This window comes from Amblyomma americanum, chromosome 10 (genome assembly GCF_052857255.1).
Source record: "Amblyomma americanum isolate KBUSLIRL-KWMA chromosome 10, ASM5285725v1, whole genome shotgun sequence".
Taxonomy (NCBI): Eukaryota; Metazoa; Arthropoda; class Arachnida; order Ixodida; family Ixodidae; genus Amblyomma; species Amblyomma americanum.
The window spans coordinates 120,383,658-120,406,555 of NC_135506.1; the positions used below are offsets into that span (position 1 = coordinate 120,383,658).

General features: G+C 46.5%; 1 protein-coding gene across 7 annotated transcripts in view; it reads right to left on the minus strand.

The window, feature by feature from the left end:
- The window catches only part of LOC144107015 (ninjurin-2-like), a 68,116-nt gene that overhangs the window by 41,377 nt on the left and 3,841 nt on the right, over positions 1-22,898 (minus strand). The window contains exons 1-2 of one of the 7 annotated variants that reach the window (XM_077639995.1): positions 3,886-4,557; positions 1,668-1,779 (exon numbers count right to left, since the gene is read on the minus strand). The exons of 2 other annotated variants lie outside the window; for them this stretch is intronic. In XM_077639995.1, coding sequence (XP_077496121.1) covers positions 1,668-1,706 — 39 coding nt within the window. In that variant the 5' untranslated portion in view covers positions 1,707-1,779; positions 3,886-4,557. Of the gene's footprint in view, positions 1-1,667; positions 1,780-3,885; positions 4,558-22,898 lie in introns of those variants that run through there. 4 more of the 7 variants (XM_077639996.1, XM_077639993.1, XM_077639994.1 and 1 more) reach the window with 4 other exon arrangements.

The window sequence follows — 22,898 nt, forward strand, 5'->3', positions numbered from 1 at the left end:
GCAGCGCAGCGCAGTACCAGTGCCGGACAAGATGGTGCCGGCGTGGTCCTTCAAGCGTTCGGTTACATGCCGACCCGTTTGTCCGACGTAGGAGTATCCACATTAGAAGTATCCACTGCACCGCAGCGGTGGCCTAGTGGCTTGAGCATTCGCCTCTCATGCGGGAGGTGCGGGGTTCGAGCTTTCCACTGGCCTGGTGCTCGGCTTCTTTTGGGTGAACTGCGTGGGACATGGTCCTCTGACCACCCTGAGTAGCCGAAAACACATTGTTCCATGGCGCTCTTTGGCCCCAGGTGCCCTTGCGCTATAAAAATAATCATCGTCATCATCCCCACTACCGAGGGGTATTGTAGACTTGTTCTTAGAAATCAATGAAACACTTGGCACATTGCAAAACGTAGTCGACTTTTCGTAGGGGTTTCCAACCATAAAACGTTTCGAATACTAACTGGGTACGAATATTTGTTCTATAAATAAAAAAGTTTGGAGAAAATCTTTAAGTATCACAGAGTATATTAATTTCGCAATCTGATGCCTTCAAAATTGTTGAAGAATGGGCCAGTAAGTCATAAAGCGAAATGCATAGGTCTGAAAGGTACGTTGAGACATCAAGGAATTGCTTACAAGAATATAATGACTGCACTCTCCCAGTCGCAAAGCTCCTGATGTTCTTCAGTTTCATCGCAAATAATTCAGAACCTCGTACTTTCTTCCCTCCTTTCTCGTCCTTTTATTTTATAGACACTTTGGCCCTAAAACTATATATGCAGTTCTCTTCTACGCGCTATCCAAACCACAGTGCTACTTGAAAACTCTAGCGACTGATCGCTTCTCGTCGAATTGGTTCAACCGTGCTTCATGTTGAATGTTCCTTTAAGTGAGCTTAGAAACTTCAGCCCTTCTTACCTTAGTGAATGGTTTCATTCATAGTGCGACCATGTGCGCCTAAAGCTAACCTGCTGACGTTCCTCTGGTCTATTTCACAAGTGATGCAATCTTCCGGACTGTAAACCACCTGTGTAAACGCGAGGGCCGGCAGTATTGCTCTGATCAAGATTCCGCGTGTCTTTTCATATTTATTAGGTCCAGAATAGTGGATGTGCGTGTTAATTGGTCGCTCATCTTGAAACAGCAGCGGAAAGCAGAGGGGTAAAATAATGACACAACAAAAAAACTTCAGTAAAACGAGGTTTTGGTCAAGTTCGTTACTTTCTTCAGACGTAACTGCAGCGCGAAAACCACGAACACATAAGGAAGAAATACCCACAGACACGGGCAATCGCTGCACTCGCAACCGACTTTTTGTACCAAGGCAAGGTGAATATAAAGGCTGCATCGCGCATGCGCACACAATACAGAAAGATAGACACCTGCCAACGACACATCGAAAGGTACAGTCTTTGCCAAAAATAACCAGGCTATACGGTTTGCTTCTCAGTCGTATATTGAAACTATTATGTCAGCCCTGAAGCTCTAAATCTCCGTATGTTCAGGAGAACCCTTGTCCTCGCCTACCGAGAGCGTTTTGATCTTTATGATCTACTATTCGAATTAGAAGCAAACCGTGCAGCCTGGTTACTATTGGCAAAGGATGTATATCGTATTATGTGGCAGAAAAAAGGCCCTACTCCGAGCTATATATACAAGAAAATCGAAGCATCGCTTACGCAGTTCCCGCCTCTTTTCCTTATATGGTAGGCGTCCATGCAGAAGTTCGCATGTGGTCTGATCTTTGCTTTCCTTCCTTATGTGTTCGTGCTTTTCAAGCTGCAGTTGTGTCTAAAAAATATAGAGGAACTTCGTTTGAACACAGTTTCTAAGTCTGCGAACCTGATAAAAAGCCAGTAGCTTCTTAATGTTCCTGCGAGGGCATAAAAGATTTGGCGAAAACGAACACCAGCGGAAAACCAGGGGGACGTGAAGACGACACGCTCGGAGAACTCTGTCTATGTCAGTGTGTGTCGCCTTCATGTACCTCAGGTTTTCCACTACACTAGTTTTTCGTTGAAGCGCATGTAGCAAACTCGTAGAAATGTTGAAGTTTCTAGAGTGCATAAATTAGTGTGCAGTGTAAGAGGAACGTCGCAGTTGGCTTACGAATTGTTCCCACTTTTTCACGCACTGTCTCCAACATCAACTGTTGGACAGAGTATAGGCGATGTATTCAGAAGCAAACAAGACAACCAAACGGCTATGCGCATAGTTAGTAGCAGATGCGCATCCTTGGAAGGAAGCTTCAGCTATAAGTTCAATTTTCAGTTACTGGGGAACGGTAGAAAGGCTTTCGTTAGGTGACCTCGGTACCGATGGGGAAAAAGTTATTGCATTTAAATTCAAGACGAATATTTGGTGAATCTTGGAAGAAAAGTTTCGATACCGGCCCGCAGTGCCATATCGAAAAATGTCAAATCGCCGAGCATTAAATGTTTAAATTTCATGGCTACACCTCTGTATATCTGTAACGAAAAACTGATCTGTAATGCAGCGACCTCTATCTATTCCAATGTTTGAGGTGGAAAAAAAATACGTTAGCGGTTATAGTGCAGGTGAAACTGCTGCTAGGTGGCTTTTACGAAAGTTTAATTTTGCCAAGAGAAGCGTGAATTCACTTTCTTTTCCTGTCCAGCTTTTAAAGACTTGTCGTTTATTGCATAGAAGTTTTTGTTTTGGTTGCGCGGCTGCAGATTAGTTGAAAGGAAAAATCTAAACTACAAAAAATTGGAGTTTTTGGCCACTTTTTATTGAGGCAGATTGATTGAAGCAGATCTCTAATTACATCAACTATTCAATTCTATATTGTTCTCTTGAAAAACCCCAAAATTATTGAAATATCTTCAGCACAGGTACGAAGCAAAAGCATTTCTCCGATTACACGTGGCGATCTTGCAGCCGCCGAGGCCGAGCTGCTTGTTAGAGGGACACTGTGGAGAAATAGAAGTTCGCCTGTATCGGCAGGGTACTGCGTTATAATTAAAAAGAGGTCGCTCTCATCCGATACAAAGGTTTACAAGCAATAAAAAAACGAAATACAGCTGCCGCCATCACCGACCGATTTCACAAGTGATATGCATGCATAGACACCTATTTTGTGTCGACACTAAAGGATGTCACGAGTTTTACTGAAGTGGTGGTGAGATTTTTAAATCAAAATTTTCGCGCCGGTCAATGAGCCTTTTGATGCTGGACAAGTGTCAGCATAGCCGTAAGGAACCGCAGAATCAATTCAAGGGTCCCGCTTAGGAAGCAGTCCAGAGCCGTTTTCTTTTCAGCTTCGCGCTGCTAGTCTGAAAGCACTGCTCCAGACGTACCAACCCCGAGCAAGAATGATGTCTTGTGCGATCGAAGTAACTCGGGTAAGCACGGGTTAGTTCGGAGGAGCGTCCCGCAAGCTGCCGCCAATGGAAAGAGGGCGTCAGGCCAGCTGCCGCCGAGTGGAGAAAAGACGACGAAGAGCCAGAAACGCGGTTCCCTACACATGCAGATGCCACAAAGAGGTGAAGAATGAACACATGTGCTTGCACGTCTACTCGGTTTAACTGCGTTAACATCGTAACCCTTCTTTGGACACGACAGAAACTGCCCGGAAAGTACTCCCTTTTATCTTCGGTGCTATGGCTATTGAATTCGCACTGGACTCGCTACCAAAGATTGCTACTCGCCAATCCCTAAATATGCATATAAGACTGACTTCTCGCTGCATAAAATGAGTCATGCGATTGCTGTCAACTGAGACTTACAGGAATAGACATGAGAGCCTGCAGTAAGATAAGGCAATTTAAAACGCTCTGTGCGTGGGCACAAAGAGCCTGGAGTGTCAATGGCCCTCGCATAGATATGGAGACTGTTTCCTCCGAGCTTCGGAGTTTACCGTCACCTCATGCTTACCGTTATCATGGCGAAGGGCGGCGAGTCGTCGGCAATTAGCGCTGGAGACATGGCATCCGACGGTAGCCGGTGCAGTTCGTACGACCCGCTCATATTCAGCACACTTTCCAGGGAGGCATCAGACGCTTCCCCACTCCGTCGGGCGTCCAAAGGCGAACCACGAAATCGCCGAAGGGTTGGAGCACTGCGTCGTGCTCAAGTCTCGGGGAACGGTACTCCAACACTCGGCGGCCAGCTAGCACGTATACTCAAGGGGCACTGATGGTTCAACCGAGTCTTCCCGCTTTCGAGCGTCCGAACAAGGGCACCGCTTTGCGCAGCGGGCGCCGAACGCGACAGCACAACTCGGGCGAATGCACGAACATCGGAGAACTAACGCTCTCATGCTACATGTACAGGCCTCATAGGCGCTGTCCTTGCTATCTCAGGCGGTTACAGAGATGCAAACATTGCCCGGGACTGACGACTGTTCGCCGGTCCCCGGTGACGGAAGGCGCAACTATCGCTCAGTCATGCGTGGTGGCCAGAGGGGTCTGCACCGACGCCCAGCACGCGGAGGTAGTTCACTCAAACCGATGACGACACACCGGATGCCGGGCCGATGGCGTCTCTTCCCGGTATACGCTATTACGAGCGCAACAGAGGCGCGTCTCGCTCTGACGGGCACGCTGCTAGTGACAGCGACGCAGCCAATGTCACATAACCCTGACTGCGAATACATCACCCGCTTTGTTTTGACCGTTCGTCTGTGTTCTAATCGAGTATGGATGATGTGAGGTATGATGGCCAACCATGCCGTTTTGTGACAAAAGAGAGAAGACAAAAATGATAGAAGAACAACGAGCAGCTGGAGGGATGCGGCACGGTGTGTTTCCCGGCCGCTCAGCCGGAGGAATTTCGGTAAATGACATTATCGCTGCCGCCGTGTAGCTGGCTTTCGGCCTCGCATGTTGTGAAATCAACCGTCACAATGACGTGGAAGTAACCACATTGAAATTCCGACGCGTCACTTTCTGAGGCCTAAGTATGAAGCTGAGCGCGCCAGTACACTCTAAACACGAATACGCATATATGTTACCAGAACGAGAGGACAGCCTACACCCTTTTTACTCCTTTCTGTTTAGAGTGTAAAGCACTGCTGAGATATTCAGGTAGTGGTACTGAAGGCATCCTATATGCTTGGAAATAATGTGTAAAATAACGTTTCATGTGAATGGCGCTGACAACAGTTACTTGCGTTTCTTTAGCGGTGGGGACTCGTTGCCCTGTGTATACGTCTGTAGTTAAAGTGAAGCCATTTACATGGGAGAATGCCTACCTCAGTGTATATGCATTATTTGGGAGTCTACCGCCTGTGCATGCGTCTGCGCTCCGGACCGAAGGCATGAGAATGCTAATTTTGTAATTTACTGCCAGAAAAGTTGATAAAGTTATACTAAACCAAGAGCAAATTGGTGTTTTTTTTTGTTTTCCTGCAAAGGCGCTTGCCTACGGAATACGTGGCTCCTGCAAAGGCATTCTGCCCTGATTACTGCCACTATTATTTACAGCAACCTGAGACAAGCATGTGAATTCTCTCAGGCTCTTGTAAATGCATTTTACACGCATTTTGGTGACGCAGAGTAGCCCCTGTCTTCCTGGTGTGTGATCTGGATTCGAGGGCTGCAGAAAATTGTTAACGAGCTACAAACTCCGCGACTAGATCTGCACAGCGTGGTTGTGATTGCGGCGATACGCTTCACAGTAGACGTTGGGGGTTTGGGTTAGACTGTCCCCTGTTTTAATGAAGAAATCAGTGCTCTCAACATGCGCAGAACCGCAGCGGACCTCGACCTAGCCTTTGCACTGCATGCTTCTGGACCCTGTGCATCTATTGCAAGGTCATCGACCATGGTCCAACGTAGAAAGGGATAGGTAAAGTTTTAACATCGGTGTAATGACACCATACTCTACCGCGCGACAAGTCTTTCCTTCGCTACTTAAGCTGTAGTGGTAGTTTATGCATAGCCCCAAAGAACACTGATATCCGATGCTGAGATTGGTGAAGAACATACCATAGACAGTGACATAGAATCAGTATTAACACAGATGTTTCAGTATCAATGTCTACATCAACACCAGTTTTAGATCTCGCTACTTCAAGGTTTTGTTGCCGAGATTTACTACACAGCTCTAGATGATCGAGAATTTTCAATTATCAACTGCCGCCAGAGCTTAGTGCATCCTTAGGGGCCAAATTTGTTTCAACGAGTACTGAACGACTCCGATAAGGACATTAGTCCGCATTTTTTCCCGCCCCATTTAGTGCGCATTCACAATGTCATTTAGTACGTGCTATCAGTCCGAGCAGTGGAATAAAAGCATTTATCAACAGCCCGTATGATAAAACTGACGATAGTGAGTGTTCAAATCAAGTTATTTGTTCACGCATCATGTTATATTTTTTAACACATCGAAGTTTCACTCTTTATAAATCCAGAACCAGTGTTCACGCGCAAATAAAAATGTAAGGCCAAAAAAGTCATGGTGGATATTTTTTTCGCATGGCGCATGCAAATCAGCACACGTGAGCGCGTCACCAAACGCAAGTGGTGACGAATAAAAGTGGAAAGGACTAAAATCCCGCTTACTATGTTCACCATTCCTGGGTTAACACGTGTCGTCATCCGCAGCCGGCGGGACAGTGCCCCTTTCGTAATGTTCCTTGGAACGGATTGTTTTCGAGCGGCAGTTGTCGGACTCGAGGCAAAGGTCCCGCGACGACCACAGCTGGAGCAACACGGAACACTCCAAGGGCCACGCTTGTGGGTCCTGTCAACTATGCGCGCCAAGAACTTAGTGACGAGAGGGAATCGCGGAGACGGGTGCTCAGCAACTTTATACAACGGAGTCGAGAAACACAGGATGCTGCACGTTTTGGGCGTAGCTGTAGCTCATCCGAAGTCAACGTAGTTTCCGCAGTTGAGAGCAAGAACCCGGGAGTTCGACGCCGTATATCGCTTCACTGGCACAAAGGACAATGCAGGTGTTGCACGAATGGTACCAAGTTAATGAACAGCCCCAGTTCACGGCTGGAGGCAAGTGACCTTGCAGTCGACGACACATGTACGACGAACGACCAACAAACATTTCGCCATGACGCCGAGCACGATGCCACGACTAAACGAACGTCTTCAGACGAGCAGCGATGAATCCAACCGCTGCCTATTCACAAAGTGAAGCGCTCGCTGTTAGGATGCTGTTAGCTCCGACACGTGTCTATAAGTGCCTTCGTTCAGGTGCTAATGCCATATCGACGGGGCTGTAATGAGCTCGCCTTGCTCCTCGCAAAGTGTCTTTCAGTGCACCTCCGTGTCAGACCGCGCCGTCACTGCCGCTATGTATACGTGCGGACGCCGTGTGTTTCCATGGCAACCCTACTGGCCGGTAGCGGTCGCTGTTTCGTGGCTGGGTGCCATACCCGTCTCCTCGTTGCGTTGCTCCTTTATACTTTGTCCTTGCGTGGCAACCACCGATCGGACAGCGTCGCAGGGTGCATGCTTGATGCAGCTAATGGTTCCGTTTTCTTTCCTTTGTTCGGGACCGCATTCAATCAAACAGGCACGCTATCAAGCACGGCTACCCTGTGAACTGAGTAAAGAAACGTATGCTGTCGCCGCTGACCATATCGACTTACAATGAGCCGCTGAAAACGGAATGACAAGAGCCCTAATGACACTCTTGCTCCATGTGGTGCGACGCTGAGATAGCACCGTGCTGTGCCGTGTCAACGCTTGACTCTCGATGAAGCCAGACGCTCACAAAGGAAGATTATGAGCTTCTGTCTACATGAATAACTCTTGAGATTACTGAGCAATGTATTGAGCACTGTTCCCTACACAAGGCTTGTTTCTTTCCAAATTCGAGGTAAGTTCGAGTGATACGTCTAGGGTCTATAGGATTACGCTCAGAAGAGGGTTTATATCATGGTGACGACTTGGGCGAATTGCCTTCAGCTTAGTACGAAAACTTGCGCCGTACAGTACGAAGAGAGAGGAAAGAAAGAGCATGAAATGTGCAATGGCATCTCCAGCTTTTTTTGGACAAACATTTTGAATATTGGAATATTGTAAGCTAACTACTAATATTGAAGGTAACGGTTCATTCTTCCGGCGCGTAACAAAATTTTTATTTTAAAGTTTTTCCACCACTCGCATCGAGCAGTTAAGACTACCTTAGAAAACCATGCAACGGGAAACGTTTTTGACGACAGCAAAAACGTCAATAGCAAACGAAACAATGCAAGCCTGCTCAGGGTATACTGAATGTTGTAGAAAAATCTTACAATATATGAAAAAATTGATTCACACACTGTTTCCCAATAAAAAAATGTTTTTGGCCAGAATTGTTAGGCATGAATTTGTTATTAGGCAAATAAAAAATTGGACCTGACGAGCGCACTGACTGGGCGTTTTCACTGCCCGAAATAAATGGATGCAGTCTGTCTCAGTACTGACCGGAGACGATTGCAGTGTCCTTTGAAACCGGCACCATTACCGGGCCTGTTCGTAAACCCTCAAAGAAAACGCTCGCAGCGTCGGAAGAGCGCGGGAGTGCAGTCACTCGCGCCCGTCGACAGATGCTTCGGTGGCTTACGCTTCAGTGCTGCACCTCAAAGCCCACTGGCCAAGCCCCGATCACAGTCGCTACTCCAACTTCAAATACCGTATTTTCCTACGTGCACAGCCTTTTTTCTGTTGTGTTTCATTCGTTGGGATTTTGTACTATTTGGTGCGACCCAAATACCCTGCGCCCAAGTTTGTCGTTTGAAAGCGCATGCGGTGCGAGATGGCCACGTTTTGTACGCCCTGCTTCCTCCATGAGGGTTCCTCGAGTTCAACTGCAGGCTTCATGAGCATAAAAGTGACTGAATTTGTACTTGCAGCTGTTGCAAAAAGAAAAAAAAACATTTCGGGCTGCCATTCATACGGTTTCTGAATAATTTCGACCACCTAGGGATCTTTAACCTGCACTGACATCGCACAGCACACGGGTGCCTTTTGCGTTTTGCCTCCATCGAAACGAGGCTGCTGCGGCTGGGTTCGAACCCTGGAATTCCGGCTCGTGCTGTGCCTTTTCAGTGCACGTTAAAGATTCTCAAGTGGTCGAAATTATTCCGGAGCCCTCCACGTAAGCACCTCTTTGTCTTTTTCTTCTTTCACTCCTTCCGTCTTCCCTTCCCTCAAGGCGCGGTTCCGGTGTCCACCGAGATATGGGAGAGAGTGCGCCCTTTCTTTTACCGAAAGAACAATTTTCAATTTCCTTTTTCCATTCCGACCGACCATGATGAGTACTTTCCACTTGCACAGCCCGATACAAATGTGCGGTTCCTGTAACACAAAGAGAACTTAATTAGTACTCGGACGGTCCCCTGTTTGTTGCAGCGACGGTTTTGAGGAATCGGCGCTTTGAATGAGAAAACCTGATTAAAGTGCGCTGGGTCGTTGTCGCGTTCTGCCCGCTGTGTGCAGGGGGCCGGCTTGTATTTGCGATGTCTATCGGGTACGCGTGCCGACAAAAGCAGGCCGAATGGTCTGCAGGCGATGAGCGAAAAAAATTTCCCTATATTCAACGATGGCAATACACATACGCAGACTGGTCAGTGCAATTTCATCGTTCTAACTGTGAAGAGAGGTGGTCCCACGTGTGAACATTTTTAGCAAAAGTGCAGTTATTTAGGGATGGCTATGACCAGTGGTGCAAATCGGAGCCGTGGTGCAAATCGAGGTGCAAATCGGACTCATTGAGTGCTTTACTTTTCGTCACACGAGAAAGTCTCCCGCAGTAATAGCTTGCGATAAGTTCGCTGACCGGCATTTCTTCGATCGCACTGTAACAAATTTGTGACACAAAAGTCTGTTTCTGAGGTTTGTTATAGAATTAATTCTACTGCGTAGCAGTAAGAGTGGCGCGTGGCGAAAATGCCAGCGTTATCTTTTCGAAGACAGGAAATTTCTCTTGTGTGAAGCCTCGGCGAGTGCAGCCTCCACACTCGAAAAGCGCCACCCGTCATCAGCCACCAGCCTCAAAAATGCCTCCGCAGAGAAGCCGACGCAGCAGCATTACGAAAAGCGACGACGAAATCGGATTCAAGGACGCAATAGGAAAGCCAGTCGCCCTATAGGGAAGCGCCACTCACCGGCCACCTCCCGCCCCACCCCCATCGATAAGAGGCTGTCCACCCTCACATCTCTACCCTCGACCCACCTATGCACCCAAATTCCACTCACCTGCACCGTCCAGAAGCGCCCCCCCCCCCCCCCCTTCCACAGAATTTTTTTTCGTGTGTGCAAGCCTCCTCTTAGAGCGTCAGTCGCAGCTTGCCGTCATCAAGTTTCATAATCACGGTGTCAATTTTAACGCAAAAAACATTACTAGTCCAATTACGAGGAAACCTTGCGGTGTGTGTGTGTGTGCATGCGCTCGCAGAAGGTGCTGAAAATCCCACCGATGGCAAGAAAAAAAGGATGACGCCATCTAGCGGCCGTATGGCGCACACAGCAAGCCGAGCACCGATACTTCAGACAATCCTATACATGTCGTTCGTCCATATAGTGGGTGCTTCACCTAGGAGTTTACGCAATTTTTAAACGTAGGCTTTTTGAGTTAGAAGAGACCTTTCTCGGCATAGCATTGTCAGTGATGTAGTACATCAGAATAAAACTAAGCGGTCTAACTAGCAGGCTGGTTAACTAATGTTGAATAGTTAACTTTTTAACTGTTACTGTTAGGCTTCTTAATTATTGGGAGGCGTGTAGCCCACCGTAAGTAATATGCATAGCAGTTTTCAGAATTTCGTAAACGCGGTTACCCTCTGCGCTGTGTACCAACAAAGAAATAATACGATTTCTCGCTGCATATCGCTTACATGTGCTAGTCAAGTTGGAGGCTACCTTGCGACAGGGATTCGAAACGACGACATATGCACCTTGAATTGTATGCATTCCCAGACTTTAACTCCACCCTTAAGGCGCGGTTGAGGTGCCCACCTAGATGTGAGACAGTTACTGCGCCATTCAGTTCCCCAAAAACCAATTTTCGTATCAAAACTGAGCTGCAACCATTCGTCGCATAGCATTCCAGGTGGTGTCATACGCGCGCGTATATGTGGGTGGTAGCATATTTCGAAAGAAAAAAAAAAGACTCATCGCCTTAGATCCCCGCCAAGCGTGTACGTCTTGCGTCCACGACATGCTTTCCCATTACCACGCGTAAGTAGTCTGAAGTGTCTCCGCAGAATTTTTTCTTAACCATTTTGTTCAAGAAAGGCTAGAATATTCGTAGTACAGCATAGAGCGATAAAGACAAGAAGAATAGGTGGCACTTAAATATAGTGTTTTTATTCCCTGCACCGACGCCTTAAACATTGCACTTGTCATTATTTTTGAGGCTTTCTCTCTGCTCTCGCGATCGCTAGTAATTTAGAAGCTCTCGAGACATCTCCAGTGCAGGCTAAAAACGACACAGCAGTGAACACAACTATAGGACACTGACGGGCACTGCATGTTGCAGAGCGTGGACGTCCTTTTCTCAGCTGGCGGTGTAGCAAAACCGCTGTCCGCTCTGGTGACAGGGGTTTCCTCCTCCGTTGCGGAGCTGTTTGTCGGCACTTGAAACCTTGAAGCAAGTTTTTTTCACGCGCCGAACGTCTTATGGAATCACCATCACGAGAAGACTACGACGTGGCAAGAGCTGGCCTGAGGCGTTCTGTTCCTGTGATGTATAAACGCAGAGCGATCTTCGTTCCCTAGCGACGTCAGGCGTTTAACGCTATAGGTCTCAAGACACATTAGTAGCATCAACTTTTTGGCGCTGCAAGTGTGATTTGGACACCGGCCTCTTCATAGGTTTTAATTGTACTAACTTTACAACAGGCTTCCTTTAACACACAACTTTTCGCGACGCGTCCGAAGGTTTACCGCCTTTGACAAGCAATAGGAAAGTTGACTTATGCGTTCCGTCTATAGTTCCTGGTGGCCAATTATTGAAGAACCACCGAGAAAAAGTGTGCCCCAAACCTATTTAGTCAATTATTTTGTTGCGGCTATGTTGAGCAAGGAAATTCATTCCATTTTATTGTCCCCATAATCCTGATGTCGTGCTTTTTTTATCTTTTTTCTTAAGAATTGGGCAATGGTCCCGTATATTAGCCATAGAAAAGCTTTATGTATAGGTGAAAGGTCGAGATGGCGGTGCGTAGTTGAAGGGTTATGTTGAATACACGCCGAGACAGAGCAAAATCCATGGGGCACCGTAATTATTTCGTTAACAATCTATTTTTTTAATTACCCTAAGGAACCGAGCGGAAATTTTATAAGGGGAGGAGATGGAGGCGCAGTAAAGGTTTAGAATGCACAGAACACACATACAAAGCACGCATAAATTCATATAATCCGCATTTGAAATAAAGACGTCTTTGCAGGCATTCATGTGCTGCTCCACAACATTCAAATATTGTGCGCTATCAACAAATGTAACGCGGTCAGTGATAGACGCCACGTTATCCGGAGCCTGATTTTCGTAACGAAACAAAGAGAGGCAGCGGTGAGTGGAAGAAGAGATTTGTACGGGCAGACATGGGCTGCACGTTGTGCTGGCGATCTAGTCGTAGAAATACCCGATGGGGTGGTGCAATGTGTAGCGAAGAAAAGGATCAATGAGTACGATAAAGCTTGTGAAAGAAGGACAAGACGAAGTAATTTGTGTTTCTTTAAATGTGGTAATGCTAGGGAACCTCTTTATTTAAGCTTGGCTATATGTCCGTGAGTAGTTCTTTAAAATGAACCGACCAACCTTGTCGAAGACGTAAGCGAGCTCCGGCAAGCCCGTCGTGAATAGATGGCCTCTTACTTCGATGAGATGCGCCGCGTTGTTTCAGTGGCTATGCGCTTTCGTACTGAGCACGTGGCCGTGTTCCTTCCCCAGGCTGAGACGATGCGGTTTCGATGTAAGCGAAATCAAGAAAAGAGTTCTTCGACATTTTCAATGCATCCAAGGAACGCCACGTTGTGGAGATTATGTCCGGATCCCTCCACAAATGCTGACACCAGAGGTTATACCTCGGATTTGTGAAGTAATAAACTATTCGTTGTTACTCTGAAGTGCGACGCCATCTTGTCCTACAGTCTTGGAAAGACGCTGTTTGTGTAAGGGTGCAGAAACAGTGCGTGAGTTAACAGTATGCTAATCCCCTATTTTATCCGGCAGTTTGCTCTACATTAACTTTTCCCAAGCCGAATTCCCGGCAATGCGCCAACGCGACTGATTGGTGCGCTGTTTCGCAGGATAGTGATTGATGACTGAAACGTGCATCGGGGGAAAAAGGGTCCGCGTTGGCCGCATGGAGCGAACAATAGGCGAGAATCAACTGTTTCGCTTGATCCCTGGCGGAACCGTGATAGGCGCGAACGTTGGGCAATTTGGATGTGGCGTGGTGCAACGGATGCGGTGATGCAAAAAGGGTGGCATTTTCACATGCAGCAGCATCTACGGTGGCACGCGTTTGCTGTGCCTGAGTGCGAGTGCAGGCAACTGGAAACAAAGTACACGTCCTGGCGTCGACGCCTGCATACGCTCTGCGACACAGGGTTTAACTGAATCTGCGGACGTAGGAAAGTCAAGTTCCGTTGTCCGCGTAAGAACAATGACTTATCCGTCATAGAGCATTTGATGAAGCATTGCACCTGGATATAATGTGCCTTGGAGTACACAGAATTTCTGATGGAGTTCAGAGATCACATCTTTTCAGGGAATAGCGAAGTGTGTTTGATGACACGTGCAGCCTTCTGTGAAGCAGTTACCACAGCGATAGCAGTTTTACAAACCCAACCATGTTTCGATAAAAGCCCTGCTGAGCGGGATGCTGCTCGGAGCAGCCCATTTGGCAGAATAATCAGAAGTTACGTATTCGTCAAAAGGAGCATTATGCTATCGGTGGTTTGAAAGAGAAGCGTGCCTGATTTTAGGCCTAACTCATACATGCCTCAAAAGGAATGGCTTAAGCACCCCAGCTATCTTCGCCACGAGTAAAATGGGCCGAAGAGCTTCGTTACCTTGGGGTGTATACTTTTAAAAGTAAAAACACGTTAATGCTTAAAAATGTCACATCTCAAAGTTATCTTCATTATATAGGTCTTGGTAAGCCCCATACTGGAATATGCATGTGGAGTGGGACATCCTTATACCCAATTTCTGACTCTGGGACTCTGACAAGTCCAGCGGCGTGCTTTGTATCTTAGTTTTGTGAAATTGAAGGCAAGATCTAGTTTCCCCACTTTATGCACGTCTAGACGTGCCCCTCCTTCAGTTTAGAAGCGAACAAACACGGCTGTACCTTTTGCAATTATACAGGCCTGATGAATGACCTACCGACAAAAGCGTTGCGTAAAGGATGATACATCATGCTTAACACGAAGGGTAAATTTATTGCTGAATTCATGCGTATAAATCTCTCCACCAGTTACGAAGTGAAATTAATTCATGTGCAACATCTGTGACATTCACTAAGAAATTACATTAATTAAAACGTCTAGTGATTCCGCTAAGACAAAGTTAGGTAACACTAAATCATTTTTTCCGATTTATTTCTTATACGCGTTCTTTTGTACGCGGTTCTCGACCTTAAGTATTGATTTGTTGTTATTTTCCGTGCTTTTTTTTTTCCTGTTCTAAGCTTCGCTTTTTCTGTTCATCGCACAACTATTATGCATCAACGCAGTCGTTAACTTCGTAATAAGAGAGTGGTTCCTCATTGGCATCCACCCAAGCGCAGCCATGCGCAGCCAAGCTTGCCGTACAGGTTAGCTCAGTTGTTAGAGCGACTGCTCCGGTGTAGCGGTGGTCCCGGGTTCGAACCTCGGACCAGCACGAATTTTTTTTAACTGCGAAGTTGCTGAGAAAGCTGTACAGACTTGCTTTGTAGCCGTATGGCTACGCTTGGGTGGAAGCCAATGAGTAATTACTCCCTTATTACAAATTTACTCCACCTTGGGGGCGGCCCCTAAACATTAAACCAGTTGGTTACTTCCTAACAAAAAAGTCTTATTTGGAGCTTTGTGGCGTTCTGTTTTGCTGCGTTCATTATTTTATATGAAAATTCGGTACTGGAGGTCTCCCTGATGGGTTTATAACCTGTTAACCTCCTTCGGCATTAATACGTAAATAGAAGAAAAAACAAAAACTCATCAGACGCGTGACAGTACAGTTTTCCGGAGACTGCTTCAGACATTCACATTTCCCATATATAGTACGGGACTTGAACCAGCTTCCAGGGCATGTTGTTATATATTCAAATCGCAAACACTTTCAGTGCTGTTTTGAAGAAGCGTAGAAAAATAGAAGCTAAAGCTTTATTTACTTTTGACCAACTGCTGTCGCCAGTTTTTAGTGTTTATTGATGGCGCTTCGCTTGGAGCGGCGCACCTTATAGCAGTATGAACAGCTTTGTGACTACTTTGCCTCGTCGTCATCTCTTTTTTTTCTTGCTTCCTGTGCCATACCTATCTTGGTCCCAGTTAACACTTATAGTATGCGCAGGTAAAATAAATGAACTAGTAAAAGTAAAAATAGCTTTTTTGCCTTCTCTGACCTTGTAGCAAGATGTATCGGCTTGGATAGCTCAAAGTGACCGCAGAATTTTAATTTTGAGCTTCATACAGAATCGGTACACAGGCTTGCTTGATATACGGTACGTGCAGAACATTCATGTTCACTCTGCACGGTGTGCATTTTAAACAGCGGCAGGCACGGAAAAGCACAGCAAAAGTCTTCCTGCAATATCACACCCACTTGAGGTACAGCTGTGTGCGGCACCGGCAGCAAAATAGCTAAAAATGAAAGCGGACACGGGAAAACGTACTTATGAACTGCTTTGGCACAACCTCCATTGCTAGCCGTGCACATGTGAGCGTGGCAAAGCCTTCGAAAGTGAACGGCACAGCTGAATTCGCTTTTTTCTTTTTTCCGAGGCAGATAATTGGAGCCGCGGCGCGCCTAGAGTGATCAATGGAGAGGGAGAAAGAGAGCGCCGGCGCTCGATTTCTTCGCGAGCGCTGGCAAGTGGCCAGCCGCAGTACCGAGAAGCTGGCGCGCCGACGTTCTAATTATTTCCGGCCGGAGAGGCCCCGCGGTCCAGGCGCGGCCTGCCTGCAAAGACACACCGCGCTTTTCCCGCTGGCTGCTAGGCGGCCACGAGCCTGCCAAGATGTATACACCGCTACTGGGCAGCCTAGAGTTTATTATATTATATTTGTCACCGAGGGATTCTGTCCCTGAACGACTGCCACAAAGCGGGCTTCGAATGTCATTGGAGGACAAACGTCAGAGAGCGATGTGTATGTATTATATATATGTATATATATTCTGTAGGGTTAAGTGGCGCATAAGCATCTAAGATGATCATGCGCGAAACTGAAGGTGTGCAGAAAAATTGTTTTCAGCAGAAGTTTATACTAACGGGAAAAAACAACGGTGGTGTAAAGCGCGTAAAAGGATGTTTTGCACTATTTAGCGTTGACATATAAAACGAAATCTTAGAAATGGCTAATAGTATATGTATACGTAGAAACGTACGGTTTTTGCTGCTTATAGGCACCGTTGAAGGTTTTGAAAACCTAAAAGGCTGGAATATCATGTCATTTCTTGACTGCCCTCTGACCAATCCCACTGAGCATTGCAGAGAGTGACCTTAGTTTCTTCTGTGACGTCACAACATCGCTTACCCACATAACCCGTGCATTTACGCCTACCGGTCAATGTGCTTGAATAAACGATTGAGGGAACAGAGGCTGCGAGAGCATACATTCATTGTTTGGAGGCGTGCATGGAGGAAGTGACGCCGCTCTGTGCATACTAAAGAAGTCGCAAAGGGTACTTTGCTTATTCTAATGTCACCCTGCCGTGCTTCCGAGATTTTATTTTTACAACGGTGCATTTTAGCTGATCACAACTTCAGAGATTCACTTCCGTTGTTCAGATCAGAGGCACGAAGTTGCCGCCAGGAAGGCGTTCATTGATACGCCCCCAGGAACCGAAATGCTACTGCGTCCATTGCCTTATATCGGCAACACAGAAACACGTGGCAGTCAGTGTTATCAGTGCATTCCGGAGGGCCGGCAGGAACTGTGGGCGCATGCCCAGGCAAGAGAGATGCGCTGCTCTCCGCGGGAATAAAAAAAATCGAAATTATTCAATGCTGGCCTTTGTTTCATTGAAGGTTGATTGCAGAAATAATGTAAACAGTTTATAAATATGATCTGTCTCTGTGTTTGTCGCCCTTAGCTTTGTATATGAGTAACAACAAACAGTGTCAGACTCGGCGTTTCAGCATCTCTAATCATTTCCTTCGATTGTTTTGCTTGTAGCTTATATAGACCTGGGACGCCGACCTGGGCTTGACAGTTATTCATACCAAGAGGCTGTAGGCAACGTAACGCACCCTAAAAGGCACAAAAGGTAGGAACAGCTGTTACTAAAAGCTGGAGTCTATTCGCTTCAACGGAACGACGGAGCAGGGCAACACGCAGTTCGATGTTTGACCGAACAGACACACGTAAAGTTGTACCTTGAGAGAAGAAAGGCGCCTATTGAAAACCCGGCATTTAAGGTGCACGAGCTAAGACGATATGCACTGATAAAGACAGGAAACCAAAGATGCCCCAGGGAAATTTTTTTTAAGGATTAAGATTTACTGGTAACGCAGCTGTGTCTTAATTTCTGGCAAAATATGCCGCGATTATTTCTAATTCTGATTATTTTTTCGCATTTTTTTTATAAATTCAGTGTTAAATCGGTGCGGCAGCACGTTTCATACACTGCTCAGCAAGAAGAACCGCTGATTTTTTGCGCTTACATATGTTGTGTTCCTTTGCCTTGCCGTTCAAGCATCGGCCCGTCTGGCCAGAGTATTCAAGGCGACAGCTTAGCGATGTCTCATGCAACGTCTCCAACGTGTGCTTCTCAAAATTTGTTTGCACAATCTTTCGAGTACACGTCATTTTTAAGTTTTCTAATCAGCAATTTTCAGCAACCAGCTAGATTGTTGACGAAAGTAGAAGACGCTTTTTTCGGACCTCCACCACCTTTAGATTCTATCACATTCCACAAGATTAAGAATTAACTTGAGATGAAGTGCGTTATTCTCTCTCCTGCTTTACCGGCTTTTCTCCTAGTGTCTTGACTTTTTTTCAATTCGTTCTAACTGATGCGTAGCTCCGGAGGTGCTACATATCCTGTTAATTCACGATAATTCATAACAGCGCGACAGACGAGACAGAGAAGAGAGGACACAACACATAGCTCTGTGTTGTGTCCTCTCCTCTCTGTCCCGTCTGTCGCGCTGTTATGGATTATCGTGAGCACCAACTCGCCCAACAAATGGTATTGGCGAACTACATATCCTGTAGCTCTCAATCATGTGACTAGGGCGTCAAATTTTTTCTGTACCTTAACATTGAAGGATTAAGTCAGAGCGTGGTAAGGTGATGAGGAGTTTGTCACTCGTTTTAGTGCCCCAGAGTGGACAAAAGGGATCTCAGTGATGTCTGGCCATTTCTCCAGCGCACGTGGTCATGAGCAAAACCTAGGGAAATATCTTCGACCTGGATGCGGTTCTCTTTGGGGAGCTACCTAATGCAGCTAAGACCACCTTACTGTGTAAAGCTGAAGGTGACACCATTCACAAATGCAACACAATTTGTAGTAACGAAGTTAACAAAAATACAGTAATCTACATATTTGCGCACTTTGATAACAGTGCCCAAGTGCTCGCATTAGCAATGAAGTTCACCGCAGATTTGCGCAACGACAACCGAACTTTAGGAGAGAAGTAACGCGGCGCGTGAGCTAATATCCGGCACTGTACTATGCCTCTACACGAAAACACGAAGTGGAGGGCTATGAAGGACAGACAGTAACACGTTTGAGATCGACAAACAGAGGTGGTTGTTGTTCCCGCAGCTTGGTTTGCTTCCGCTGCTTCAGAAACAAAAAAAAGAGAGCGAAGGCGAATTACGACAGGAGAGTATGCCAGCGCTAGCATGCAACCGTTTTAACTGTGTCGCCCCCCCCCCCCCCCCAAAAAAAAAAACAAACAATATCGCCAACACAAAAGAGTGCGCCTTTCCTTCCTGCGGATGAGACCTTTAATAGTGAGCGGCTAACACATAGACACATCTGTAACGTGTTATTACTCACAGGAATGGGCGCACGAGTTTTTGTGCACTGTAGCTGTTTTTCCGTTAGTGCGACTAATGGAATGCTACGCATGTGGCCGTGCTGTGTGTCGTGATGTGAAATGTCCTCTACGTCTCTGGGCCTCGACTACATGAAGGTCGGATATGTGCACAACAGGATGGCATCTGCGTCGTTTAATGCATAGCTCCAGTTCTGTCTTTGTATTTTTGCTGTTGGATCTGGCAGCATAAAAGAGCATACATTGATGACAAGCTTTTGCGCACAGCAGTAAACTAGGTCGTCACATCAGAAACACAGCTGTTTTGGAATCATTCACAAGTCGATACCATTCGGTACTTCAGTTCCTGGACATCTCAAGGTTTAGTCCTAAGAGATTCAGACACTATAAATCGAGTGCACATATGCATAGCCCGAGGAGGAAAAATGTGCTTTTGCTCTAAGACTCACGAGGTTTATTAAGAGGGAACTCGCTTTTGCTTACCACTTACTGCCAGGCACGAAACTATTACATCCTTGAGCAAAACCGAGTTTAGTTTGCATGCCCTTTAGCTTGTTATACAGCATCTTGCAGCCCACGGATGCATAGCGTCAGTCAAAGCAGTACGACTCGGTTCATTCCTAGCTCCGCGTTTGTTTGATTTGTACCTGCCTCCAACGGTTGACATAAGGGAGTAGGACTTCGTGCGGTGTTTGTGGCGATAAATAAGAGCGCGCTTTCAAAGCTTCAAGGCAGTGCTTATCATGCCTCGACTATGGTTACCATGAGAGAAAAAAGCTCCAACAGGTGGCTAGGAGTGAATGCGACACATCATGTTAGAGGAACGCAAGACTTCCTGTGCCCGACATGCATGCAATGTCGTACAGGTTGAAGACTTTGAAATGAAAGCGTGAGGTTAAACACTTATTTTATTCTATTGCTTTTGGAGCTGACAAACCTGAATGAAATGTGCAGAGTGGCAAGCGCGTTGCAAAGAAAGTGTTAATGTAGCGCTTCCCATCTTTAGTGGACGAGCCTACGTGAACTAGATGGTTAAGGGACACTGAGGACATATTGAACTTTTCTTGCACCAAAGGAATGCCGCATTATAAAGAGAAAGATCCTACTAGTACTCAAAAACGAAACTTCTATAAGGTAAAAAAGGTTAAAAATATTACGTGCATGTGCCGCCATCACCGCGTGATTTCGTAATTAAACTACATGAGTTGCCCCCAGCCTTATAAATTGCGGATCCATAAGGCTAGGATGCACTGCCATTCAATCCAACGGGGATCTCGGAGTCCTATTCGGTGTAGATGTGTCAAGTTTAAGCCCACTGGTGGGAAAGTTTTTAAATCCAGTTTGCATAGCTCAAAATTCGCATCATGCTGGAGCAAAAATATCAACATACCCTGAAAGAGCAGTAGAATCGAATATTACTAAAAAAAAAAAAACAGAATGAAATTGTTCTCTGTGGTTTTAACAACAGGCTGCGAAAAAGTTCGTTCCAGGCACTTAGATATCTCTTAACTGCGGGAAGGCGAAAGCCGTTTTGAGACTCATTGCACTGATTTGAATTTGCAGCTCTTGAATTCATTTAACGACAGAGAAGAGCAGCTGGCGCGAGCGTGGCAGATAGATCACGTCGTCTAAAATGTAACGGACGGACGCGATGATGAGCCATGAAAAGCTATCGCCTTAATATAAATACGCATGTGCGCTGCCAGAGCAGAAGGAATATCTCGCCACACACTGCATCAGGCGGACGTGCATTCCGGAAATTTTTACGGCATGTTAATTCTGGGACACTCGCGCAAAAAACGAACTCCTCTGATGTGAGCGTGATTTCATACGAGAATACTAGGCACGGACTTGAGCGCACAAATTCCTTAGCCAGGATAATAAAAATGGGGTCGAGTGCATTTCGCAGGCACTATCATATTTTCCAGAAAAGCAGCGCTAAAAAGACGTCGACAAAGACGAGACGACAAGGACGGGCGCTGAACTTACAACAGATTTTTTGTTGTGGAAGAATTCACTCTTATAAACATTCTGTACAGCCGTGGCTATCGTTCACGCATGCGCAGATAAGTCAGCTCTTTTTGGGAAACGGCGATAGAGGCGGTGCTGCAGACACAGCCCTCTCCTAGACTACATGTCTGTGTAGATTCTGCGATTTCTCTAGTGTGATTTCTCCAGAGGTGCCATCAAGTGCAGGTGAACAATCTTGGCAAGTGAGACAGCGACTTTCGAGAAAAACCTTCAAAATCTTTTCCCTCGCGTGCACTTTTCACGTTCCTGGCATGCTCTCTTAACCTCTCGTTCACGCATCTCCCAGTTTGCCCAACATACGTTTTTCCACAACTTAAGGGACTTCGGTAAACTACACCTTCTGTGCATTCAACAAAAGGCCGCCTGTGTTTTTTGCCACAGCCACTCTGCTTTGTCGCCTCCGGATCACTAATCCTGCAAAGCTTGGACAGCTTTTGAGAAGCAGAGAACACGACTTTCACGTCGTATATTCCCTCAAGGGGAAAATATATAACAGCTGTAGCTCATCGGCACACGGACCTGCGGGACAAAAACTTACAGCCTAATGAAAGGTTATAAATTGAGGAAAACGTCCCGAGCTAGGGAAAAGAAAATTGCAGGTGTAACGTGAAGAGACAGGAAGAGGTCAGAGCGGGTCTGGGAAAAAGAAGAGTTAATACTCTATAGCCGGAATGAAGTAGAAGAAATGGGCTTAGGCAGGGCATGTAATACGAAGGCAAGATAATCGATGGTCATTAAAGGTAACAGAACGGATTCCAAGAGAAGGCAAGCATAGCAGGGGGCTGCAGAAGGTTAGGTGGGCGGAGGAGATTCAGAGGTTCGCGGTGATACGGTGGCCGCAGCTGGCACAGAAAAGGGTTAGCTGGAGGTACATGGCAGAAGCCTTTGTCTTGCAAGGAAAGTATAGCTCTTTTTACGCGGAAATTTGGGCTGGCTGGTATTTACCGTAGGCCACCATTTAGGATGGCGAAGATGACTTCATAAATGACAATAACGAAAAATGGACTGACGTCCGCACAAGCGACACGTGCTTCTTCCCATGCAGGATAACACGTGGATGAAAATTTGGAGTGAAGATTTCTAGCGTTAACAGTGGTATGTGAAATGCAGGAAGGGCGCATTTTTTGTTGAGAATTTTGTTTTCCGCGAAAAAATAGTTCTAAGCTCGTACTTGTACCGTCATGCCGTCCTTCTTCTCCGCTTTGTTGTTCGTGAAGAAAAAAAAATGAAGTATAGCTGTATGCGCGCGTATATTTTCCATTTTCAACTCTAGTGAACAGCTCCACTGTATTTCCACAAACCCGAGTGTCTCGTCAAAAATGCAGGTGCGCGAAGACACCGCGAGAGGCCTCTCGCACTAAGGCTTTTCCATACTTACAAACGCCGCTGGTGCAGTCACCGGCGTTGAACAGTTATCTTTGGTGCTACGCTCAGCGAAGACACGTTCAGGCACTTCGTAAGATACTGATCTGCTTCGTTGGGTTGAAGCTTGTGCATAATTCGAGTTCAATAACATTAAAAAGCTGCCACAGGGCCACTTGTCCGTCCGCTACTGCCGACGTCTTCGTCGTATGTCGCCGCTCTGCAGCGCTGGGATTGGGAGAAGTAACCACGTGGCCCGGAGCACCCTCCACCCACCCCAACCGCTTTGAGAAGTCGGAGCGCCTCGAGGTGGTCTGGGCGGGAGGTGTGCTCTCGGAAAGAGCCAGCCGAATGTAATCGCACAGCCCGATTTCGAGCAGATGAAGGCGGC